At 47.9% G+C, this 25,764-nt stretch overlaps 7 protein-coding genes across 7 annotated transcripts; 4 read left to right on the top strand and 3 right to left on the bottom strand.

The window, feature by feature from the left end:
* Positions 1-3,038: 3,038 nt before the first annotated feature.
* On the top strand, positions 3,039-4,891 carry FSUBG_11586 (uncharacterized protein; the record flags this gene model as incomplete). Its single annotated transcript, XM_036676283.1, has 6 exons — positions 3,039-3,232; positions 3,281-3,317; positions 3,369-3,896; positions 3,938-3,993; positions 4,247-4,623; positions 4,683-4,891. The coding sequence occupies 6 exons, from the start codon at positions 3,039-3,041 to the stop codon at positions 4,889-4,891; spliced, it is 1,401 nt and encodes a 466-aa protein (XP_036532963.1).
* Positions 4,892-6,776: 1,885 nt separating this feature from the next.
* Positions 6,777-8,282, top strand: FSUBG_11585 (uncharacterized protein; the record flags this gene model as incomplete). The annotated part of the gene is made up of 3 exons (XM_036676282.1): positions 6,777-6,932; positions 7,267-7,533; positions 7,686-8,282. The coding sequence occupies 3 exons, from the start codon at positions 6,777-6,779 to the stop codon at positions 8,280-8,282; spliced, it is 1,020 nt and encodes a 339-aa protein (XP_036532962.1).
* A 948-nt stretch (positions 8,283-9,230) lies between these two features.
* On the top strand, positions 9,231-10,161 carry FSUBG_11584 (aquaporin; the record flags this gene model as incomplete). The annotated part of the gene is made up of 3 exons (XM_036676281.1): positions 9,231-9,545; positions 9,599-9,902; positions 9,959-10,161. The coding sequence occupies 3 exons, from the start codon at positions 9,231-9,233 to the stop codon at positions 10,159-10,161; spliced, it is 822 nt and encodes a 273-aa protein (XP_036532961.1).
* Positions 10,162-10,445: 284 nt separating this feature from the next.
* On the bottom strand, positions 10,446-12,245 carry FSUBG_11583 (uncharacterized protein; the record flags this gene model as incomplete). The annotated part of the gene is made up of 2 exons (XM_036676280.1): positions 10,446-11,975; positions 12,036-12,245. 2 exons carry the CDS (start codon positions 12,243-12,245, stop codon positions 10,446-10,448), a joined length of 1,740 nt encoding a protein of 579 aa, XP_036532960.1.
* Positions 12,246-13,716: 1,471 nt separating this feature from the next.
* FSUBG_11582 (uncharacterized protein) lies at positions 13,717-14,620 on the bottom strand (the record flags this gene model as incomplete). Its single annotated transcript, XM_036676279.1, has 2 exons — positions 13,717-14,531; positions 14,581-14,620. The coding sequence occupies 2 exons, from the start codon at positions 14,618-14,620 to the stop codon at positions 13,717-13,719; spliced, it is 855 nt and encodes a 284-aa protein (XP_036532959.1).
* A 3,848-nt stretch (positions 14,621-18,468) lies between these two features.
* On the bottom strand, positions 18,469-24,050 carry FSUBG_11581 (ankyrin repeat domain protein; the record flags this gene model as incomplete). The annotated part of the gene is made up of 6 exons (XM_036676278.1): positions 18,469-19,906; positions 19,960-20,882; positions 20,957-23,461; positions 23,507-23,572; positions 23,630-23,852; positions 23,911-24,050. 6 exons carry the CDS (start codon positions 24,048-24,050, stop codon positions 18,469-18,471), a joined length of 5,295 nt encoding a protein of 1,764 aa, XP_036532958.1.
* A 684-nt stretch (positions 24,051-24,734) lies between these two features.
* FSUBG_11580 (glycosyltransferase family 28 domain protein) lies at positions 24,735-25,724 on the top strand (the record flags this gene model as incomplete). Its single annotated transcript, XM_036676277.1, has 1 exon — positions 24,735-25,724. The coding sequence occupies one exon, from the start codon at positions 24,735-24,737 to the stop codon at positions 25,722-25,724; it is 990 nt and encodes a 329-aa protein (XP_036532957.1).
* Between the last annotated feature and the right edge of the window lie 40 nt (positions 25,725-25,764).

Below are 25,764 nucleotides of genomic sequence, written 5' to 3'. Positions count from 1 at the left end.
TAGTTTTCTTTTATTTATTTGTTTTTATAGACTAGGAAATATATATTTTATCCTTTACTATTACTAAACTGCCTAAAAAACTGCCTATTTATATATCTTTTTTTAAAGTTACTACTAAAGCCTTTATAGTATATTTTCTAAATAGTTTCTCTTTATACTTATTCCCTAAACTATTATATCTTATAATATTATTATAATTTAGGAATAACTAGTCCTTAAATAGTTTAACTTTATCTTTTAATACTATCTCCTTAAAATAATCTTTAATATTACAAACTATAGCTTCTATATCTATAGCCCTAACTATATAGTAGTCTTAATAAGTAGTAAGTATAGCTATAAAGGTTTTACTAATATTTTTAAGCTAACTTAGACTTTTAAAAATAGCTTTATATTGCCTCTTTATTAGTAATAATAGCGTATTTTATAATAAGGTAATAGAGGTATTATAGTAATATTTTTTTACTATTTCTATTACTATAGCTTAGCTAAAGGGAGGCCCTAGTATTATTATTACTTTATAGCTACTAATAATAGTTATTTCTTTTTTTTCTTTTTCTTTTTCTTTTTAATCTTTTTTATTACTTAAGACTAAGTTAGTAGTTAATACTATAAGCCCCTTAGTATCTATAGCCTTAATTATAGTAAGTTTAACCTTTTCCTTGCCCTTAAAAGCTTATTTATAAAGATAGTAAAATTATAGACTATACTATTTAAAATACTTAGCTAGTATAGTATATTTATTAATAAAGTATTTCTATAGCTTATTACTAATTAAGATAAACCTAGTAATATAATTATAAAAAGTATTACTAGTATTATTAATAGTAAGGAATACCTTTTAAATCTTTAATAAGTCTTTTATCTTTCTCCTTACCTTTTTATAATTAAAGGAAATACTAGTAAACTCTTTTAATAGCCTAGTAGCTATATCCTTATATATATACTTTATATTTACCTTCTTTTTATTACTAAATTTATCCTTATTATAAGCTTTATAGTATAACTTTAGTATTATTCTAATTATATTATTATTTTACCTTAAATATAAAGTTTTTTTCTTTTATAGTACTAGTAATAGTGCCTATAATAAAGTCCTTAGTCTTAAGCTTAGGGGCAGTATATTTATTAATAAGGGAAAGGATTTATTATTATTATCAGTAAAGTCTTTATTTAAAGTATAGTTATTAAAAATAGCTTTAATTATAGCTTATATACTAGTATTAGGCCTTAAGGTTAAGGTCCTTAATATTATTATTATAGTTACTATAGTTTTTATAGGTATATATTTTATATAGTAAAAGGTAATAAAATTATTATAAGGCTAACTTAGCTCCCTGTAGTATAATAGTTAGTAATAAGGCTACCTAGACTAACTAATTTAATAAGACCTATGCTATATTACTAGTTAAATAGGGTTTACTAAGGTATATACGCTTTATATATAGAAAAATAAGTACTGTAAGTTACTCTATATCTAACTTCCTGTTTAATACAGATCAGGGCCCTACGAGGCATTCCACGCTTACCCTCAAGCAGATGAGAATAATGGCTTAGGCCTCCGGGAGTGTCAGCTTTGAAGCCGCGACTGCTATCCCAGGCCAGTTTTGCAAGGCAAATGTCTTGTCTTATTAACCACGGGGCAGCCGTTATCTTGAATGCTACGTTGTAGGATATCTATCATTTATTAGCTAGGACCGCTGTCACAGCCATCGGGGATCACTGGACCCACTGGATTGGGCCTCCGATACCATAACGCTACCAAGCTTCCCCGGGGAGATAATCTAAGATCAAGGAGTCACTCTGCCGTATCTGATCGACCTGTTAGCCGGCGTTTTAAATACAGGGTCAGGAAAAGGTTTCAACGGTCTCGCCCCATCCGATTCGTCCGGACCCCCTGCCATGATCGCCTGACTGCTTAACCAGTAATAGTGTTGACTGATAATAACTGCCGCGACATTGCGTGCGGCCAAGACACGTCCTCACCCAAATTGTAATGTTTTACCTTGCCGTGTAGTGACGACTCCCTGGACGATACGTCAACGGCTTCTCATAGTGCATGTATGTAATATGCGGCGTTCCGATAGTATCGCCGTTCTAGACTTAGCACTTTGGAGTCAGGGAGCCAGAGCTAGACCCAATCTGTGTCCCTCCCCAACGTCTTAGCGTGAGGGTATTTAAAGAGAAGCATAGAGCCGTTTTGTTCCCACGCGTCTAATTCCCCGCCTTTATCTTTATCTCCGGTGACCGATTGTGAGCTGAGCCTCGCAAGGATAACTGCTCTGCACGCCGTGACACGCTCTACACCGGAATCATGCCGTCCAAGTCGCACAGTCAAGCCAGAAATGGGAACCGTAGGAGGTACGAGTCTGAAGCCTCTTCTCTTTGCTCTGCCGAACCTTAAAACTGACCGAGCTGACCTTGTGCAGCCATACTAAATCACGCATGGGCTGTTTGACGTGGTGTGTGGGACTTTAAAGACTTTCGATACTAGTCGAACATACTAATCAGTATTTGTCTGGTCCAGTAAGCGCCGTCACATCCGCTGCGACGAGAACTATCCCCAATGGTAGGTGGGCCGTGCCTCTACACTAAGACGACGATCAGCTCATGCTTCCCCAGCCAGAACTGTACTAAGCACAAGGTCAAATGCTCCTTTCACGATACACCGTCACAAGAAGAGTTGCTCCTTAAGCCTTCGCTTGAGAGTACTCCATCAACGTCTTGCACAACCTCTAAACCCCGTCGACCTTGGTCGGCTAAGGCCAGGGCAGAGGTAAGGCAGTGGAGAAGGACAGGGTCAATGCCTATACCAGATGATCGTATCAGAATAACCCTGCAACCAACCATCTACTCCGAAGACGACTTGTGCTTCGTTTACCAAGCAGCAAGTAACCAACATAGACTTACAACGATGGGAGTGAGTAAGCTCACCGTTATATCATCATACTTGCCGAGGTTTGTTTGTCCAGCGGTTTCTTATCACATCATGTTGACTCTCTAGCTTTTTTCGTATCATCTCCTCGTCTCGGCTGGCGATGAATGGAGTCCTCGCCCTTTCAGCATACCAAGTTGCGTCAGTTACTCACTGCCAACATGCCCGTCGAAAAGAGTATCAATATCAGATGCTAGCTATCCAAGACCTCAGGCGATGTCTGTCCAACTTTGGACCAGAGCATGCTGATGGAGCGCTCGTTGCCTCAATGGCACTACTATGGCTCTGTGAAGACATGTGAGTGTGCCTGGCTGAGGCGATGGACGGAAGTGTTGACAGGACCAGGTCGAGCCGAAGACAGATTGCAGAAGGTATCTCGGCGGTAAGTAGTTTCCTTCTGCCACGCGATACACCAAAACTCATAAAATCTTAGATTCTGCAAACATGCCATCGCCTAGGTCACCAATCCGGATTTTATCACATGATAGCAAAAGCGTGGCGTCAAACTGCTCATTTGCACACAACACTCAAGGCAGAATGCGGAAAGCCGAACGGGCTGCGGCGCATAATTGTCGAGATGCAGAAATTCAAGACTTTCTTGAAAGAGGAAGAACCGGATGACGACACCTGGAGACAGCTGCGGCTGCTCATCGCCCTCGCCGAGGACTTGACCGAACTGGAGCCGTCGACACCCGCTGATAAGCAATTCGAACAGATCCGGCTACTGCGAGACTACAAGCTCTGGCTCCCTCTCAATGACCTCTTGACCGGCAGGAACCTGTCGAGCACGCTGATGGTCAATGCCTATCTATACACGATAGCTTTATACGCTCAGCGCCAGACATCGCAAGCGTATATGATTGACCTGGGAGTCGACCTGCCCAGTTTGCTGGATGAGACGTTACGGCAGATCACACCTGTAAAATCGTACATTGGGCCACTCAACAACCTGAAAGCCCTGGTATCGTCATTGTCATAATACTGGTAATATTTATGTTTTAGCAAGTTCAGATTGTGGCGACGGAATTGAACAAACGCCACCAAGCAACAGGCGAATGGTAATACTAATAATAAACATTGGAGCTACTGTACCCGAAATCAAAAGTGTTGACTGTATACTGTCTCAAGTGAATGTAATGAGTGAAAAATGGCCTTGGACGGCTATTTGCTTACCAAACGGCCCTCTGAGCTCATTAGCCAATAAAAGTTTACGCAATTCCACTGATAGGAAGACAGACCTGCATCCTGAATCCTACTCCTTTCACTAAACATCTCACCGCCGTTTTGCATCGAGATGACTGCACGAAAAAGCCTGAGACTCGAAGAAGTCACCCTTGACGATGTACCCGTTCTCACAGAGGTATGGTTCGCAGCTTTTACCGATCCTGGAATCCGACGCATCTGGCCTGATACACCGGCGGTACGCAACTGGTGGACCCAGGGCAATCGCCACGACTTGATCCATAAACCGTTTCAACGCTACGTCAAAGTTGTCGATCCAGACTCTAAAGATGCTAATGGCCGTCCACGCATCGCGGCTTTTGCCAAGTGGGATACTTCGATGCCCTGCGAGCGGGGTCGACGATATCCGCCATGGAGTGAGGACCAGCCTGGTCAAGTCTGCGACGACTTCATTGCCAAAGAGGAAGTGGAAAGACTCCGCGTTATGGGAGACCAAAAGCACTACTGTAAGGGCCCCCTTGGACCTTGTACTGTACCCCGGATCTGCTAACCGCAATTCGTCTAGATCTCGATACGTTGGTTACGCATCCTGACTACCAACGCTGCGGAGCTGGCTCAATGCTTATGAAATTTGGTTGTGATCTAGCAGACAAGGACGGAGTTGCAGCGTATGTGGATGCGAGCAAGTCTGGGGCCGGGCTTTACAAACGTTTTGGGTTTGTGGATGAGAGCTTACCCGGTTCTGGCGACGTCGCTTCCATGGTTCGACGATAACGCCCGTCGGTCTTTGTAACCTGGGCTGTGCCGCTGCAACGTTGTAGTGATCAAGAATTATGGAACAAAACATTAACTACTCATGTATTGAAGTTGAAGCTATTCAGACACGCCCTTTAGCATATTGTTTTTGTGGATCGGCAGAAAACCGATACAGCGTCGAGTGAGAACTACACAAGTCTGCTTTGGGTGAGATCGGCAGCAGGGTGAAGAGTAGACCAACATACGTGATCCAGATCAGCCGTACCGGGCATAATCGGGGAAATACTATACCACGTTTTCTCCCGAGATCTCACGTCACACAAACCAACCATACAGGGTCCATCCTAGCAAGAATTTATTCTACGGATGCAAGACATACCAACTGCCGAGACGTTACCAAGTGTTGGTGATAGGCGAAGATACGGTATTTCTTGGCTTGGTGCCTCTTCCGCTTGTTGTAGCCTGGTCTTCAAATGATAGGTGAAGATACGGCCTGTGCCGCTTGGGGATATCTTGCATGAGGCAGCTTCCACTTTCCTGTGATAGGCGAAGATACGAAGATCACGCTGTCTGTCGTTTTTACAGAAGAATATAGATTTAATTACAAAAGAAATACTAATAATAGGCCTTGCTGTTCCTATCTCATCCTCTGTACACTGAAATAATTCCCCTTCCGAATCCAGCCTTTAGAGGCACAGGCTGAGCGATGAAATCAGTGTCATTTTTTAATAGCACAGTAGCTGGAAGCTAATTACGGATAATTTCGAGCTGGATTAACATAGAAAAGCGTCATATATTTAACTATCAAGAGGTACATGCGGGTTAGAAGAGTTTAATACTCATCAATATATTCTCATTCTGTGAACCACTACGCGATTCAGTAAGGTATATATTGCTCAAAGCACTGCCAGTTCGTAGCGTTATGAGCTACTATGTTGTATTAAAATAGATCAAATCACTATGATACTCAATGGAAGTTTCTTTCATGAGCCTAGTGGAGGTAATAGGGTTGTAAATATGCTCTTAAGTAGGATATGCGATCTTTACTAGTCTCTTCTCGATTTCAATAACACCTACCTTACCCCATTACTCAGCCTAATAACGGACTCTCTCATTATGCAATTACATATAATATGGAAGGCAAATTTTTGCAGATACGATTTGAATATCCGATAGCCCTTCATCTTTGTAATGCTATCGTCCGGGTCTCTCCTCGACCAGCACTTTGGCTGTCCCAGCGCATAACCCCGATCCTGGCGGAGTATCTTGGATTACCAGGGCTTCATAAACTCGCTGTTCGCGTTTTGAACACAGTTTTAAACAGATCTCCCCAAAGATCCAATCCCCTGCCATCTCATGCCGCGTAACCAATCATCCACCGTAGCATCCAATTGCTGACATCTGAATGTCGGTTCCTCGATAATCCGAACCGAGGTCACGTCAAACGCAAGATATTCCCCTCTTCGTCGTACATCTTCATTCAATGTCATCATGAGCTCCGTGGTAGGCGGAGTCACGGGGCATCATCGCCTTCGTACTCAATGCGGTATCTGCGGCAAAGCATTGTTGGCTGGCGTGAGCTTTGTGACTTGTTAGTTTTTGACAACATCGTTCTCATGTTCTTCCATCGGCTAACAACTAGTTTGCAGTGCTAGGTGACGGTCCTGAACCAGAATCAGGGATTTGTCTAGATCGTGCGGTATTCCCCGATTCTCGGAGTATCAGGGTTGGCACCAAAGTCCTTTGCTGGGCACCGAGTTGCCGGCGATGCACAGATACTACCGAGGCAGTAGGGTTGCATTCCACATGCCTGAATCTGTTCCAAGAACACTGCAAAATCGACAAGGCGGTCGACAGATTGTGGATAACAATTGGAAAGAGGAACCTCTGGCAACGGGCTCCAATGCTTCATCTGGATCGTGAAATAGGGCTTGACATCGAAATTGTCCGCGAGAAAGCAGAAGCGTACGGCATTCGACTATTGAAGCTTCTACCAGCAGAGCTCATCCAGATGGTACAAGAGTACAGCGATTCGGCGACATTCTGGCGTTACATCCACGTTCTCAGCATAGCTAGGGAATTGTCCCGTTTGCAGTCAGAGGCCGCTCTACCAGTTACTTCGATACCTTTGTGTAATATCCTATCCTGGACACGAGGAGATTATGCTGCTGTGTTATCAAGCACCTGTCCGCCAGTAGTACGATTGACTCTTGATCACAGGGGAATACGTAAGATAGAAAGATTGTCGAAATCATCATACGAACCCGGACGCCGCTCGGACAGGGAGGCATTTGTCATTTCGCCTGCGATATGCTTTCGGGATGTCGTGACTGTACTAAAGGTGATTAGGTTACTCTGGATATTGTAATGATCTGAACTGACAGGGCACCTAGTTTCACGTGTTGAGGCTTGAGCTCCCTGCATCTCTGTTGGGGTTTCATATTTGGGACACTCCCAACCCCCCTGGTATTGAGGACTGCGACTTTTACGGCCGCGTGACACCGTCCATGCAATTCAAGACCACCAACTTACGAAGTGTAACGGGCCTTACATTTTTCTTCTCCTTCAGCAAGCTCTACGCAATACACGCGCACACACATGCGAGGCCTTATGCAACGAAAACGTTCGAGCGCCTTCCTGCGAAAAGACAGGAAAGTGTCGTATGGATATACCTACCAATACCGAGAGATGAAGAAATCACTGCGATCGCCATGCGGTTGAAGGTTGAAGGGGGAGGGGCCACAACGCAGAAACCCTTTTTCATGGTGATATTTTCCTTTCGTGATTGACTTCAAAGTACTAATGAAGACAGGTTCGTACAAAGCTAGCCGGGGATGTGTATGTTGGCCCATGCCATCTCAGGCAGCACAGAGATGTTGTTCTCAGCCAGTCAAGCCCAGAACTGCTCATTCACAATGTTGCAGATGTCGGACCAGCTACTGTATTCGGAACATATCCGCGGAAGCAGCAACGGGATAGCCTACAGCCGTTCAACAACAGCTGGCCGAATATGGATCCTCTCCTTCATATGATGTTCGAGCATATGTATCTTTCTGTAGCGCCCTTAAACGACGTGGCCGGTATTCAGGTTCTAGAAGACGAGAACTTTGAATGCAAGGGTATGATATTTGACTACAGCAACGGTGCCCAAAGAGCCCTGGGGGACTGTCGATTTGGTCATTATCGGGCGAAAGCGTACGTGAGGCCACTGCGTTTGTGCTACTGTCATGTCCAACCTACACCGGCGATAGTGCGGGGTGTTCACGTTGAGATTGGAAGTGAGTCGGACCATGCGCACAGCGGCGATGACTGGAAGTGCTCGAAGATGGAAGGGAATATCGAGTTTTGGTTCTCCAAGGAACATTCGGTCATCGTCTGCCACTCCATTGAGATCACAGCAGCTCCATGAGGGGTCTGGATGCTTGGCGGCCTTTGTTTGCTTAGCAATTATTTTGGTTTAGTCTTGATCAACAGATTTGCAGATGCAGAGACCCTCAACTCGCAGCTAGTACACGTCAGTGTGTTGATCATCCCCAAGCGCGAAATCGTGATCTAGCTGAAGTCAACGCAAGTTACGCAACTTATCAGCCAGTTAGTCTAGTTCAGCACGGACTTGTCAGCTTGTCGACACCAACAATGGGGAAGCAGCCCAATTGCCGTGATAGGATATGTACGCCAAGAAGCAGCCGATCAAAGGTTGCACCAAAGCTCGGCTTTATAAACAATTCACTGGTCGGAAAACGCGGCTCATTGCATATGATGTGATGTTTGCAAAACACAGATTGAACAGTGATCGTCCGATGGCCTGATCCAAACGGTCTAGTACGACGCCAGACTGGCTGCACACTTTTCTACATTGGGCTTTGTGATCTTCATTCCCGGACGTCAAGTCCGGCTAGTCCGTCTGTCCAATAAAGAAGTGGTAATAATCAGCCCCATTGACATTGCCAATTCGATAGTCTGAGACTCGACAGGCGCCAAGCAGACGGGCTTAATGTCAGCTGTGGAATTGCCCACGGCCGTTGCAATCCTGACGTTGTCATTTTGACACTTTCGCAGCGAAGCAGTCTCACAGAGGCCAGCTTTGTGCGCGTCATACCTGCAGCCACGCCAATATGGAAGAATTGAAAAGTGATGAGTATTCTACCAAAGGGAGTAGGTCGTAGTTACTACGTCAGCCGTTGAGCATTCCCCGGGTTTACACCATTACCTCCACCATCCCCGTAAATACTCTTTGCGTTTCCCTGTTTTTCACTCACACCAGATTTCTTCTTTCTGCTTATTCCTTCCTTTCAGGGTCCAGGCCTTGAAGAAAACTAACCAGTCATCGCGCGCGAAAATTCACGACGTTGCGAAAATGGCAAACGCTGCTGAAGTGCGAGGTGCGAATGGCTTCAATGGCCACCAGCACCACCACAAACAGCAAAGAACCCACCTCAGCGAATTCGGCACTCACATGGTAGCGGCGTCTGGTGAATTTGTCGGCACTTTCTTCTTCTTGTACTTTGGCTATGCCGGCAACATTATTGCTGTTCTGCAAGAGCCTGCCACCGGGCCTAATGGTACGTTGGCCAACAATACCATTATCTGGATCGCAATGGCGTACGGCTTCTCCCTCCTGGTCAACGTTTGGGCATTCTACCGGATCAGTGGTGGATTGTTCAACCCTGCGGTAAGCTACTTTACTCGGTGAAAAGCTCGATGTGCTGACGCCTCTGCCCTTAGGTCACCTTCGGTCTCTGTCTCGCTGGTCAACTGCCATGGATGCGAGCGCTGTACCTATTCCCAGCCCAGCTCGTCGCTTCAATGTGCGCTGGTGGTCTAGTCGAAGCCATGTTCCCCGGAAGTGCCTCGCAGGCAAACACCACGCTCGGTCCCAATACTTCGATAGCACAGGGTGTCTTTCTTGAGATGTTCTTTACAGCTCAATTGGTCTTCGTCGTCTTGATGCTTGCGGCGGAGAAGTCCCGCGATACGTTTCTCGCGCCAATCGGTATTGGTCTCTCTGTTTTTGTGGCCCTCATTCCAGGTAGGAAGCCTCCCCTGTTATTACTTCTTGGCACGATGTTGACTGTCGCATTGTAGGTGTCTTTGTTACAGGCGGATCGTTGAATCCGGTACGTTCTTTTGGCTGCGCAGTTGGTGGCAGAGACTTCCCTGGTTATCACTGGCTCTACTGGGTCGGACCTCTTCTTGGTGGTGCTCTCGCTGCTGGCTACTTCAGGCTTGTCAAGATGATGCACTACGAGGAAGCAAACCCAGGGCAGGACAGTCCAATCGACGTCTAGGAGGCGGCGACAGAGCATCAGTATGTTTGAGCAAAAATGGTGGCTTGGGTAATGTGCTTTTGACAGCAATCTGCCACTTGTCATTTACATCAAGGGCAATATCATGAAGAGTTAAACACGGTAATGATTCGACGGCACGGCGGAGTTGATAATGAAGCGTTATGACCTATTAATCACTGAATGGTAAACAAAAGACTCAAATATCGCTCAAACCCAAGAATTGCCATGATTAACCCTTTCTAAACATTTAATTTACACCAAGTAACCCACATAAAGACCTAAAATCACGCTTTGAGTACCAATGGTCCCTGTTCATCTTGGAACACAACATCCCACCAATTCTGCTTCTCCTTCTTGGCCCAACTTGACGTGCAAACGGTGTCAAAGTCGGTGTTGACCATACCACGCTGAGCAGGCATGAACCGCCTGATAGTTCGGTATGCCTCAAGGCCCCAGTAGATAGCCCGGCCTTCGGGGATCTCGACCCTCCCTAGAGGCTGCTGTCGGCGCTGAGTGAGCTGCGCGTTGACAAGCTGGCGGAGGTAGGGGAAGAACCACATGCGATCCCACCACAAGACTCTTCGGGTCTTGAGGTTGTTGATGTGGGCGTTGTGATGGATGTTGATGGGGATGGCGGTGGTGAAGAAGTCGGCGTACAGGGTCATGTCGCCCCAGTTCAGTGTGCGTCGGTCCTCTTCTGAGAGAATGCGCGCAAGAGGGTTTGTCGCATTGGCAATCTCCTCAGGGACAGCAGTCAGACGGACGGGCTCAATCTCGAGCTCTCGAGATCGCTCAGCAATAAATGTCTGGTTGTTGAGTGTCAAAATATCGCCGTCATCTTCTTCGAAGACAGTGGGGATGGAGATGGTCTGATTGTAGTCGAGGCCGACGTGGAACTCGAATTGATCGCGGACCATAGTGGAAACATTGTGAGAGGGATCAATGGCATCACCGAGCTCCCGTCGCCATGTGCGCCACATCTCTTGCTCTCCCCAGATCTCACCGAAGAAACCTTGGTCACTGTAGAAGTGATCGCCCTGCTCAGCCTTTCCAAGCTCGTAACGCTCTTGCGCGCGACGGAAGTACTTGCGCATATCGCCGACAGGTCCAATGAAGGCACCACTGTTGATGTACTTGGGTCGGACATCGACCATGCGCAAGTTGGGATCTTGGTCTGTCTCGGGTCCGTAGAGATCCTCACGGAGAGGAGACTCTGGAAGAGCATCGCAGTGCAGGTTGGAACCAGACTTGGCGCGAGGCCAGCACCTCTTCTGGGCAGACACCATGATGGTCTGCTTCATGGGCATCTCAGACTTGTGTGGCCATTGCGCGCGAAGACGCTCGTTGGCCTCTTCGTTGAGAGCATGATAGCGCCAGAGAAGTACACTTGGGGGCAGTTGGAACCAAGAGTCGGCGCTGTCGGCGACCATGATAAGATCATCCTCGTTCAAGTGGTCCTTGCTTGAGCTGCCTTGGCGAGAGCTCCAGTCAAGATAATCGAGGACACCAGCGATCTTGGCCAGATGCGAGCCACTCTTGCCCCAATTCAGGATGACGGGGGCGGGATATCCAAGGGCAACCGCTGTAACAATGGCCTTGCAGACGTTGACACCGGGGGCGTTGGCTGGGAGGAGGATGACGAGACGGCGGTTGAAGATGTTGCCGCCCTTCTTGGGAGGGTTGACCATGACGGGGATGCCAGCGGGCGAGACGGGGGAGACAGGTGAAGCGGGTGAAGCGACAGGCGAGCTTGCATCTTGAGTTTCGCCCATCTCGAATACGTCGGCCGTTCCATCGGAGAGGTATTGTCGGCCCTGCAATCGTCAGTCAGTCAGTCAATTGAAGACGCCATCGGTGATCGCGACGTCGCTTACCTCTAGAGCTGCAAGAGCCAAAAACGTGGGAATGAGAAGAATAGCCGCCAGCACGAGCAAGAAACCTTTCGTTGACAATCGCAAGAATCTCCTCGGCATTATCTGAGTGGTCTCAGCCTTATCCTTGACGACATTCGTCGTCGGCAATTCTTGGTATCCGCTGCTGAACATTTGGCGGAACCAGCTAGCACCCTCTTGAGTGCCCGTCATGTTGAGAGAGAGGAAGCAGATTGATTCAGATCAGTAACAAAACTGACCAAGCTTAACCTGCGCTGTCAAAAGAGTGTTTAAATGAATGAATGAATGAATGATCGAACGAAGGACGTCGAGGGCCATGCTGAGGGGTTCCGCAGTGACATGACTACTAATATACCAGGGAGTTCAACGGTGCTAGATGCGCAGAAAAGGAGAAAAAAAAAGCCACTGGAATTTCCAGACCCTCCCTTGCACACAGTCCATTCCCTCACCAATTGCACATCATTGGACTGATTCAAATCACTGGCATATCGCCACAAACAGGTACCTCTGCCCATTTTGTCAAGGAAAAAGGGTCAAAGTGGCTTGCCAAGATCTTGGTCTGCTGAATTATCGATTCGAGGGAGGGAAAAAAAGAATACCAGAAGGAAAACCGACTCCACCTGTGCATGGCACTATCGCCGACCTAAACCCTCCTAGAATTAATTGCTGTTGGACCGTGTCTCAGCCCCAGAGGCTAAAATCAGGGGTTGGACTCAGCGCCGTTTTAGCGTGACGAGCGCTACACAGCGGCGGTCTAACTAACGGACAAGCTTAATTTTACAGTGCCAAAACATCGCTGTCGCCAAAGGAAAGGATCATGATGGGAGCGACGCAGGGTCTGCCAGGCAGACGATTCTTGATCTCGTGAAACAAATCTCCAGTCTTGAAGATCAAATCTGAGCACAAGATGAGTGGTTGCTAGAAAGATGGAGTGCGGGTGATTGCTATAAAGTTGCCAGCCCTGACCCGGAGTTTAATCAGTTCGCGATGCGATCATTTAGGTGAGCATTCTTCCCTTGCGCCGGCCAATTCGAGCCAGCAAACGTGACCATCATCGACATGATGCTTCCCTTTTCTTTCTGACACTTGGGTGCTCGCATCAACGTGTTTCCTCGCAGTAAATCAACATATCCCCACGGCATGCCTGTTACATGACCTCGTCAGTTGCACGTCTCTGCCATTTCTTGGCCAGTTCCATGATCAATCAACTTGAGAAGCCATATCGCTTCTCCAATATCGAGCGCCTAACTCAGCTCCAGGCGCCCAGCGTTTTTTCTTCTGTCACTGGCCCCTGTCTTCAGGTGCGCCATCTTCCCCAAGCTATTGGCATTAGTGCCCGACCGGCCTTCGCAGCACATGCAGGAACAAGAAAACGTCCAAGTCCTCATGATGATCCTTATCAGGCGACAGAAAATGTCAAATGAGTCTAACAAGAGACTAGGAACATTCATCGCTACTCTAACGCTATGACAATCGCTAATGAGGCCACATTTTAAGGCTGAAATGCATCCAGGTTATTCGCCCCGATTTGAACTCCTTGCATTCTTGGTAGTCTACAGTATCAGAAATTCCTCGAGGACGCGAGGGAGAACAGGAAATGTCCGATGTCTGAGATGTCACCAATCACGACTCCCTTGGACGTCTCCCCCATATTAGACATGATTTAAGCATGTATCGGGATCGAGCGATGCTCAAATCGCGACAAGGAGGATTGAGATTCCGATCTTATCGTGTTTCGGGCAGCGCCCACATCCCGGGGCTGAGATTCTGAGTTCCGCCAGTACAGGGCCATGGGAAATGGGCGATCGGCCTGTGTCCAGAACCCCTCCCCACCAATCGCGCGCCGACGATATTCGCGTGCCCCCTGAATTAACCCCTCCACGTCCTTTCGCTCCGACGTGTGCTTGTCCCATTTCAATCTCAGCGCGTTGAAATCGTCGCTGACCAATATTGGTGCTCTGACTGTTCCCGTTCCGTCTGAGGATTGCGATGCAGATAAGAGGAGTTTGTATGTCTCAAGCGTGAGGAATGGGCTGTAGACAAGTGTCTCCTCGTCCATCATCCGTCCAGCCTCACCCAGGTTTGCAATTGATGGTGTTTTTAGTACCGAGATATCGAGGCTCTGGAGAAAGGTCTCGTCGGCAGCTGTGAATGTTGGGTCTTGGGCATAAATTCTCAATTTGCTCTTATCGCCTCTTGACAACGTTAGATGAGATGCGATAGCCATCAGCACGACTAACTGTTTGATGCGCCGCTGCTGGTCCTTAGCGTCCAATAGGCTGCCTAAACCCAGCGAAACAATCTTGGTGATGCGCGGTCGGTTTTTTGTTCGCAGCATGTCTTCAATTGTCTTGGCCAGTGTCGATTGGTCGTAAATGTCCCTGGCATCTTCATATAATCTGTATAATTGTTGGAGTTGTTTGCCAGATCCGTTGCCTTTTCTTGAAGTTTGTGACTTTTTGCTGGGCGTGTAATGATCTGCACTTGTTAGCAGTCTGGACCCAGGGCCGTTGATTGAGAGGCTCACCCTCGCCATCGGCAACATGCAACTTCTTTGAGTGTCGCATCCTTGCTGAAGGGCTGTTCGTAGTGTTTTGTGTTTGTACGACTGAAATTTCGGCGTTTTAGACAATTCAAGAGAGGATCTTGGCTGTTTGGAAGTGATTGATGATTGTTTATTTGTACCAGAACTGAGGGCAAGACTGCTTCTATTTAACACAACCGCCGGGCATTCATCTTTTGGTACATCTATCTGCGACATGCCTATTCTGTATATTCAATTGCGTGCTCGGTGTTCGGCCTGTTGCTGCGCCTGTCAGCATGACCTTTGTAATCCTCTCGGACAATGATGCCGTCCGCATAAGCAGATTTTGGTGGAGGATGGGTTTGACAGCAGATGCACCAGTCATGCCAATTTCTAAGCTAACGGCCGCTAACCAGTTTCGGATCACGTTACAAATCGAACAAGATGACAAAAGCTTCAATGACGACAAACAAATCCGGGCTCATTGTGGAATTGACTCATTGAGATGGCTCTATTTGATGAGATTTCCGGAGTTAAACTAAAATTAAATCGAGTTTTCTCTCATCCATCCATTTTCCGACAGAGATAGATCGATAATTCTCGCTATTCGAGATGGCAGATTCTGCTAGCAGTCAGCAAATCTCTGTCACTGCTGTCTCCGTCATTGTTACAGATAACTTGTCCACGATAAGAAATGGATAACACGGCTACCGGCTCATATCTGCAGCATCATTATGCCAATTCGGTAGGTGAGTCACCTTGAATCACCACGATATCATTCCTATAATCTCTTTTCGTATAAGTTGTGACTCACGCGACAGATTCGACTTCAATCCTTCAAGCAACTGCAGATTGATTGCGCACCTCGGACATTCCAAAGTCCGACGTTTCACTCGCCAATCTTGGCACCTTTCGCTCACTCGCTACCCCAAGCGTTCGCATTCCATTCCTTGGACAAAGCTCTTTCTTACAACTGCAAAGCCAGCTTCCTTAATGTGATCCTTCTCGTCTTCCACATTTTGACATGATTGATGAGGTTGGAAATGTCAAAATGACTAATTGCACGAGCCTCATTCGGGCAGAGACAAATGATACTCCACTAACAGGCTCCAGTGTGAAAGAAACAGGTTGATGTTAGTGTTGCATCACCACAAATGCTTACACCCAATATGGACAATTGATCCAATCACAAAACAATAGCAAGAGAAAGTCCACGACAACTTCTGAGCGATTTTCGCAATTGATCCTATATTGCGACCCCGCTGTTGACCACCACCACCAGTAGCTCTGGAGGCAGACACGGAATCGAAAGCCTGGGGCTCAGTCCAATTGCCCTGTGATATATCGTATCCCTGCTAGGGGAGGAACTCAGGACGTTGATCCTGAACGACAAAAAGACTTGGGTAATTTAGTGTAAGCTCAGGATAAGTTCATGATATTTGGAATACCTTTTGTGAGTTTATTTTGACCTAATAGTAGATTGCCGGTGAAGTGACAGGAGCGCGCGCATGTTCCTCCCAGCGATGTCTGCGAGGTAAGCAGCCTCTTTTGACCTTTGAACCAAATGACAGCTTCGAGCTTCTCCCTGGGCATCATGGCCAGTTCCTGCTTGTCGAATTCAATAGAGTCATTGTCTGTAAGGGCGGTGCAACCATTTCCAAACGATACCGGCTTGGTCCGTTTGCCTTGGGATGCATCGTATCCCTGAGTGTCAGGTGTGGCGGTATGGCCATTTCGACTACTGCTAGTGACCTCTTTACTTATAGCAGCAGTATTAAAAGTGTACGCCACGGTGAATTTTCTATAGATATACGGTCAGATGGATATCTCAAGGGGAAAAAGGAAATCATCTGGAATAGCGCCATTACCTCGCCTCTTTACGACGCTGGTTAAAATCTTTTGGGTGCACCTGTTCTCGTCAATAAGACGCGAGAGCAGCCGCCTCCCACCAATGCCGTCATAGGCAGCAAGGGGGATGGGAATTTCGGTTATTAACGAGATGTACATCGTAGACTACCAGGTGAAGTGACTGCGGTTCTAAGAGAGGAAATGTAACTCGGGATCTTGATCCCATATGGCAAAAAGACTTAGGCAATTTGGTGTACCTTTTGCTAAGTTCATTTTGACATTCGGCATCAAGGGCCAGTGTTTTCTTGCTCCCCAAGGGGCTGGTCTCCCCGCGTATCCCAGCCAGCGTAGTCTTTAGGATCGGCTTGTGGTGGACTCGGTCTTAGTGTGAATGGCTTCCGCCTCTGCAGCAAGATTTGACTTTGAACTTGGGTGCTATAATATTTCAGACAAATCCACTATGGTAATCAAGTAATACCCACCCTGAGACGAGGGACTGTTGCCTCTAGTCGCCTCGCGTTGAAAATGTGGTTGGGTAATTTCTTAAGTGCCTGCTGTGTTTGGCTTCGCAATGGAAACTCAGCAATGCAGTCACCGTGATACTTCAACTCAACGGAAATGAACTGCTTGAAAGGCCAATACAATATAGAACTCTTAAATCCTTGATCGTGAATGAATGCTATAACATCTTGCTTCTCGGTGTTGAGGGGCATGGCGCTCAGAAAGACGAGTCTTGATCACCGTTTCAGCATATCAGTCGCTACCTATATAGGTATTGCTCGGAAGTTGGTCAGCTGGTGGTGTACTGGGCATGCTTTTTGCTAACTACAGGATGAATAGAGCAATCAGCACGCGTTGTGACCAAGGCCAACACCTCTCTGGTTGATGCTGTCGCCCATGCGGATAGAAGGACAGGTGCCCCTGTGAACCTCAACTAAGTTCTGTCTGCTGATTTAAGCTCACAGCCATAAGTCTCAACAATATCTCTATCGTGGTTAGGGGCTTCAGGCTGACCAGTCTTATAAAAGTTTCACTTGATGGCCAGGTGGTTCTTAGAAGGCCACTGTTGAAGATGATCTATAAAGTTCAGCACCTCTTGAACACTATTGTCAAAATAAATCTCAGGTTTGAGATAACCTCGAAAATCAGAAAGCTTGGTTTTGGTAGTTTCTTGAATTGTGATTAATTGTGATAAGAAAATTACTGCCTTTATGAGCTCTCCTACTAGCAGGTCATCTGCCCTCAATAGGGTCGGCAGTGAACCTAGCCGTATTCAACCTGATCCCAACTCTAAGCTTTCCCCTCTTGGTCATCCCCATCGCTTTCCTTTTGTGTTATTATCTTCAGGTTTAATAACTATATTATCCTCGGTCTCCTCCGTGGTATTGTTATCTCCAGCATTCCACCCAGCCTCCTCCTCGTATGTCTTCACGCTCTTATAGAATACAACCTGAGTTTTTCAAGAAAGGACAGCCTGTATTCGATGAGGCATAACGTGGGTCCATCGGTGTGACGGTGGCAGAGTCCTGAAAGAGGGCTGTATATAGGCCCGTTGTTCCTCAGGACTGCCTCTGAGTGGTCCTAGTCAGAAAAGGGCGTGCTAGCGCCCTTCATCTGGCCGAGAACAGGTAAGAGAGAAAGATAAGAAAACGGAAATGTATGAGGGTAAAGAAGGTTAGGAAGGATGCGAGTGCGTCCCGGGTCGTGGTCGTCTGATGACGAGGACTGATCTTTCCAAAGATCGCGCCGGCTTTAGACAAATTCGGTGAACTTGGTAGAGTATCTTCCTAATGCCAGGTTAACTGCTGTATTCGATGACGATGCGAGCCCCGTCCGATGGCGCAGCGGTACCTTTCTGATCATCGGGCAACTCTCGAATGATGAGAAGATAATCTCATTGATTCTTCTGTAGTCTATAATTAGAGCTGATTTTTAGTACGGAAATCCAGAGTGCTCCTATGCAGAGAAATGGCTTCCTATCGGTAATATGATCATAGAAAGACTTGTTTATTTAATTATCTCAAGATGAGCGACAACATATCTCTAACTAAACCGGCCATCCGTCCATGGAACCTTCATGCCCATAAACGACGACCTCGACGACCTTCTCACCGGCTCCTGATTCTGTTGTCCGTAGTTCGCAGGTCCAGACGGCGCATAAGGCACAAACCCAGGGTCCGGCGTAGCCTGGCTCGGTGGCACATAAGCCTCCGGATGTGAAAGTGAAGGAGCATTCTCCGGTGGAAGAGTCTGTTGTTGCATCGGCTGATACGCCTGGAATGCGTTGGCCAATGATCCAGGAGGAGTCGAGTGTCGCACATTCTCTCCAGGCCCGCCGGGTTGGTATGGTCTGTACATAGGAGGTTTAGCGCCCGTGATTGGCTTTCTTCTTATAGGCCCCTTTGACTGTTCGTTCGTTGGTGTGATCAGCTCAGATTGGCGCTTGTAGAGTGGGTTTGGACTGAAGTCGAGGATGTCCTTAGCGGGGCTGTATAGGTCAGCGAAAGAGCTGGACGACGGGCCAGATGGCGTGATAGATGGTCTCGTTATCGGTGATGCGATATGTTGACTCGGGGTATCATCCACCACGATCTTCTCAGAAGCAAAATTGACAGACGGACCAGCTCTCTGAGTTTGAGCCTCAGGCGATGTTGGCTCATAGATTGAGCTTCTTCTACTCTCCTCTTGCACCGGCTTCGGGTCATCGTAGTTGAGCTCCTGCTTCTGGCTCTGCACGCTTCGAATCACTGCAGTGATTGAAGCATCGCCAGAAACCATTGCAACCCTGATTGCCTCCATCATGTCTGAGATATGGTTGGTCAGGATCTTGACGCATTCTTCTCTGCCTGCCTCGAGGGCTTTCTGCAATGCATTGAGACCTGCCTTATTCCTAACCAAGACATCGGCCCCACGGTCAAGCAGGAACTGAACCGACTCATGATCACCGCTCCAGGATGTGAGGATCAGTGCCGTGTCTCCTTCGTTATCAGCATGATTCATGTCGGCACCAGCGTCCAACAACAGGCGAATCGAGTCACGAGGTAGATATATCGCCGTGTATGTCAGAGGAGTCGAATTATACTCTCCTCCGACAACCGTAACATCGGCCTTGGCTTCCAGAAGCTTCTTGAAGATAGCTTCTTCGCCCTTGCTTGCCGCAGCGATGATGGGATGAGAGAATTCGCCTCCTCCAAGGTTGGGATCAGCGCCATGCTCGAGGAGAATATCGACAATATCTCCTTTGCCAGACTCAACAGCCGCTTGCAAAGCAGTACACTTGGACATGTTGGTATTGGTCGTCGTTGCGTTGACGTTAGCCCCACGCTCCAGGAGAAGGTTAACAACATCGACATGACCTTGATCCGCAGCAGTTTGGAGAGCCCATCCGTCTGCGGAGTTGATGTCAGCACCAGCATCTAGAAGTAGCTTGATTATCTCGATTGTGCCGTCAAAGGCAGCTGCTGTCAAGGCATTCCCGTATCTTTAACTCACAGTTAGCTCGTTATGCCTCTCGACTATCTCGGTCAGACTTACACTTCGCCAGTTGCATTCGCGTTAGCTCCATATCTCAACAGCAACTCCACCGTCCTCTGATTCTCAAAGTCTGTGGCTTCATACAAAGACTCGTCTAGCGCTTCAGGCGATATATTACCCTGAGAATACTCCCACATAGCTCCCAAGATACGAATCTCGTCATCGCCATCTTCTCCCTGTGCTGTTTGTAGGAAGGTTTTGTCACAGCTCAAGCCGGGACAATGATCCAGGATCAACGAGACGATGGCCCAATGGTCCCCAAAAGATGCCCCATCGAGAGCGTCCTGTTTGAACTGCTGGTTGTGCTCAAAGTCATGGAACAGCCGCGAGAAAGCTTCAAACCGACCGTATTCTGCAGCTTTGACGAGGGCGATGCCGAACTCTTCAGCAGGTAGTTTGTCGGAATATTCCTTGATCAGAAACTCGAACACTGCAAGATCGGCTCTCATAGCTGCTAGAGCCAAAGGTGATGTGATAACCTCCTCCTCTTCTTCTTCGTCGGAGTCAGAGTCGGAATCAGAGCCCGACTCTGAACCCTCATCCTTGTCACTCTCCTCGTCTCCATCGTTGTCCTTAGCTTCCTCGTCGTTAGCCTCTCCCTCGCCATTCTCGCCCTCAGCCTTGTCGTCTTCGTCTTCATCATCCTGAGTGACGAGTGAGACATTATGGGTTACCAGAAGCTTCACGGCGTCAGTGTTTCCAGACTGAATAGCCGCACAGATTACACCTCCGTAGGCACCACAGCTAGCATTTGGGTTCGCTCCTCGTTGTAGAAGTTTACTCATAACCTTGACGTTCCCTTCGGCTGCTGCTCTGTGCAAAGGAGTTATGAGATTGCCCTTGATGCCTTCATCGATGTTGGCGCCTCTGTCAAGAAGCTCCTCAGCAATGTCATCATGCCCAAAAGCGGCTGCGTAATGCAGCTACGTCATGTCAGCTCATACACGTTGCGGCCCAGAGTCTCATCTTCTCCTCTCCAAGGAATGCCATCACTTACCGGCGTGTTATAGTCTGAATCCATCGCGGCTTTGTCCTCATCGAAACCGTGATCCATCAAAGCCGCGACCAGGTCTCTAAATCCAATTGTAGCAGCAACATGAAGTCCAGTCAGCTTCTCCCGAGCATAATAGGCAAAGGATCCGGTAAGTCGGTTGTGTTCAGTCAGCCAACGGCGTCGAATAACTGAATCCGCCTGCCAGAACTTTTCCTCCAGGCTCAATGCTTCTGCGAGATCAGCAGTCGCTTGGCTGGCGTGAGATAGCCAATGCGTGACAGCATAGGCCAGGGCTATGTCTTTGAGATATGGAGCTTCAGGATCTTCATCCACCTCATCTTCTTCGTCTTCCTCATCACTTGACTCCTCCGAGGCGACAGAGGCGTTGTCGTTTTCGGATTCATCGTCGTGATTAGATTCATCGTCAGGTTCCTCTTCATCCTCTTTCTCAGCGGCTTCTTGATCGTTTGCTTCTACTTCTCCAGAGGCAACACTCTCCCCGTCATCCGGACTTGCTTCTATAGCACCAGCGACCTCACCCACCACTCCGTCTATTTGCTGAGGAATATCGGAAAGTGGAAAGTCAAAAGTCTCTAGGATATGACTGAAAGACCTGAAACCCAGAATACCATGCTGTAGCTTGATATCTTCGCTGGTGAGACCAAGCAACACATGTGCGTACTCAAGAAGATGGGTCTTGACCACTGGTTCAGTGAAGCACACTGTCTTCTCTTGGAGACCATTTTCCTTCAGTACGATTAGGGGCCTACACTTCTGAATCAGATCATGTAGCTCTGAAACTTCCGCTGGCGAAGAATCGAGACCAGCAAGGAGACCAAGCTCAGCCTCAGTTGGATCTTGATAGGTAAGGACCAAGACCCGGAGCATTTCCTTGATCTCCCCGGCCTTACCCCGGTTGTTATCAAACACTTGTTGCCATGCAGAACTGAGCAGAGCATCCAATTCCTGTGGAATGACCTCGAGGAGACGACGGACTTGAAGGTCGTTCTGATGCTGAGGAAGCTCCTCGAGATGATCGCATGTGATGTCAATCCATTGCGTGTTCTGGGCCCGCTTGCCAATAACACTACTGGCAAAGTATGCAAGAGCTCTGCTGTACTTCTTATGCTCAATCAGCTCTAGCACCTTGTTCTGCGCGTGCCTACGAAGCTCGAGCTGGACTTGATCGCCATATTTCGCGTCTTCAAGATCAACTAGTCGGACGGTATCCCTCTTCAAAGCCCGGTCAATGTCCCAAGATTGGCCACTTGTGATCATCCATCGAACAAGTGGGCGCCTTCCGGTACCGTCATGTTCGACCTCGGAGCTGAGCAGGGTCAAGAGAGTGTTTGTAGACACGGCATCTTGAGAGAGGGTTTCGATGTTATTGATGACAAAGTATACCCTCGCCCCAATAAATACATCGTCAGCGAGGATATCTTGAAGGACCTGCCACAAGTTCTCTACAGTCAAAAGAGGCTGTGTTTCTCTACCTTTCTTCTTGAGAAGAAACTTGGCATGCGTCGCCAGAAGCCCCTGTCGTTCCAGGAGTTGGCGAATGAGAGCTTTCAACAAACTCTCAGCTGATCCATAATCGGGTGTCTTGTCGCAAAAGAAGTAAGAAAGATAGTTTCTCGATGAGCCTGTGTATGGTTCATCTGTAATCTCCTCTTCGTAAACCTCCTCATCCTTGGTCAACTCTTCGATCTTTTCAATAGCTGATAACGCAGCGCTTGTTTTGCCGCGACCATCACGGCCACGGACCCAGAGACAATCCTCTTTCTTGACAAGTGACGTATCTTCGCCCTCTCTGGGTTTGGCTAACCAACCCAGAAATTCAGGTTCTTTCGAGAACCATGGGGAAGTGGTTGTGTTCTGGGCAATGCTTTCCCTCTTGCTTTGGACTGGTGCACCCTCTAGAGTCCGTAAAGCAAGGTTTATAGTGGCTGGATCGGTGCGTCTTGTTGCATTGTGCCGATTCTTGACTCGCAGATGTGAGCCGTTGATGAGTCGTTTCAAAGGCCCTCGAACTAGTGTGTAGCGTTCATCCTTTGAGCTATCAAACTTGACCAAGTCTCGATGATTCGCAGCTAAACCCATCGTCTCCATCACACCATCCAGGATGGATGAGTCTCTCGTGACGAACTCTGCATACTTCTTGGGCATCGGAATGCTCAGCGCCGTCAAGAACTGAGGCATGCCAGAGAGATCTTTAATCGTCGTAGGGTGCTCTTCGTAGAACCCACACAGCTCGATTTTGGGCGTTGTCTTGATGACTAGTCTCACGAACTCCTTCCGAAGCTCAGCCAGGCTTTCGTCGTCTGGTCTCATCAACTCGAGGAGTTTGGAAGCTGTTGCATGACCAAGTTTCTCTCCCACTGACGAAAGCATACATGCTAACGAAGCTGCTTCAGCGCCCTTGAAAGGTGTTCCAAAGAATGCGCAACCGGCTATATCTTCGAACATGTTTGGGAAGAGATCTTGTCTCGTAGCAGCGATACAGATAGCCTGGAAGTCAGAACAAGTAGACAGCGTCAAAACGATGAATCATACCTTGGCTATGACAAGTCCTCCCATACTGTGACCAATAAATGTGATTGGACGAGGAATTGCCATGTTCTAGACTGCTTGTCAGGCCAAACTCTTTGAGTCAAGTCGAAAGACGTGGAAGCATACCTCTCTACTCATCTTCAGCCCCTCGAGCAGAGTCTGGGCCAGGTTACCGAGAAACTGCTTCACCTTGATGGAGCCAGTCCATGAAGATTCACTGTGATACAGAAGAATTCTAGCGTTTGGAAAGTCGCGAGCTATGCCCTCCTCACTGGCCCAATTAAAATCGCTCGTAGTCGATTTGAAGCTCAGTAAAGGATGAGCTCCCAGACCAGGCACAAATACAATACTGTTAGGGCGTTAGTGAGTCGATGGATTCGGTTATCATGATGTGGGTTGATGCTTACTCCATGTCTGTCTTTCTTGTCGAGTCTGACTCGGGATAGAGCTGCTTGATCCCCTGCTCGACATTCTCATAGCCCTTCTTCTGCTTGGGAGCAGCCCCGGGAGGGCCGCCGCGTCGTGTTGCTGCTCGACGAAGCGACATATTGGCCAATCCACTTGAGAGAGTGAGGCTTCAAACGTACGTTGGTGTTGATCTGGCAACGTTCACGCCTCCTAATTTTCGTCTTACGGAGGAGTACGTAGTGGCCACTACAGCTCAGCACCCGTTTCATTCTTGGCCCCCACATCTTGGCTTACTGGGGGTCTAGTCTATGTATGTCAGCATTTGCTGAGCTTTTGACTCGGCGTTATGCGCTTAACATTCGTTCTCCAGAGTAAGCACTTAGACAGGCGATACCTCGTTAGTGTCTCATCGATCGAACATGGCGCCACTGCCCGGTCTGGTTGCTCCTTTGGGCTGAGACGCAGAGTGTGCCTAATTAAAGAAATTGGACCGTCAGCACGGCACAGCGGCCTATCCCTTTTCTCGAAGTGATAGGTATCTGTGGGCACAGAGCGGGCCGTGTGATCAAGACAATGGGGAACGCCGCTTACAGGCCAATCATGGATGGTGCTATCGGCCTAAGAGCATGGGTTGCCTACCAGCCCTGGCAGCCTTATGACTGATCCTTGCCAGCTCTCCTCTGTAATTTCCACTCTTTTCCCTCTCTCTGTTTACGCGAGCTTTCCAAGAGACTCGCCATCGTTGGGGCTTTCGTTCGTTCTCTATTTATGCTCCTTGAGAAGCTTAAATCTTACAACGTGTCGTTGATACTAATATCTCACTATGGCTAGTCCACCGCCGCCATTTACGGTCCGCATCTTACAAAAGGACTTCCTTAGTAGCGACGGCTTGGAGTCAAAGGATGAGTTTAATAGCCTTCTCCCTGCCAGCAACCGCTTCAACGATGACATTGTCGTCCCTACATCGGACCCCAACTTCCTAGAGCGGGAACTATCGGTTTCGCGCCTCAATGACGTGCAAGAATGGCTCTGGGCTTGCGGGCGCCCAATGCCGCCCCGGCCACTTCATCACCAACGGCTCATTTCACGAGAGATCGTCATCAGCGAGCTCTCTGAGCTGCACATGATCTGGTGGAGAAACCGCATTTTTCTCAAGCCTATACCGGCTTATCTACTTGACCCCGACTTTTGGGTCAGCAACATCAGCGACACAGCCCATCTCGACGTGGCCGAAGGCAACATTGATGCCTCGGCGCGGGGATTTCTTTTCTCCTACACTGCGCTCATCGCATACAAGAGCGACTTTCGCATCGCAAAGGAACATGGATTACTACCCGAGGAATCGACATGGGAGGGCTGGAAGGCATTATCAGCTCAGGTCCTCGAGAACCACCGTTACGATCGCGTCAATCCGCGCTACTGGTACGGCGAGCTGCGGTTGAGCAGGTTGAACAAAGTCTACGCGCTTCGCAAAGGATATTTGTTGCGCGGCTACTCACGAGTCGCGTCGCATACAGTCTACGGCGATCTCATTCGCGACAATTTCTCGGTGCTTGCTGGTATCCTCGGTTATGTCGTGATCGCGCTCACGGCGATGCAGGTCGGATTGGGTGTTGATCGGTTGGTCGAGAACCAAGCGTTCCAGGATGTGAGTTACGGGTTGACAGTGTTTACATTAATTGTGCCGCTCATTGGCGCGCTCGTGATTTTTTTCTTTATCTTCATCATGATTGTCAGCAATTGGAGGGTCACCAAGGCATTTGAGAGTCGGCGTCTAAAGAAGATGAAGGTAAAACTCTTACGGAAGAAGTAGATAGAGCATCTGCCAAATAAAATATAATTAATAATGAACA

The sequence above is a fragment of the Fusarium subglutinans genome (genome assembly GCF_013396075.1).
Source record: "Fusarium subglutinans strain NRRL 66333 chromosome Unknown NRRL66333_c0000222, whole genome shotgun sequence".
Lineage (NCBI taxonomy): Eukaryota > Fungi > Ascomycota > Sordariomycetes > Hypocreales > Nectriaceae > Fusarium > Fusarium subglutinans.
The sequence above is the reverse complement of the archived record's forward strand: the minus strand, read 5'-3'. Positions and strand labels throughout refer to the sequence as shown.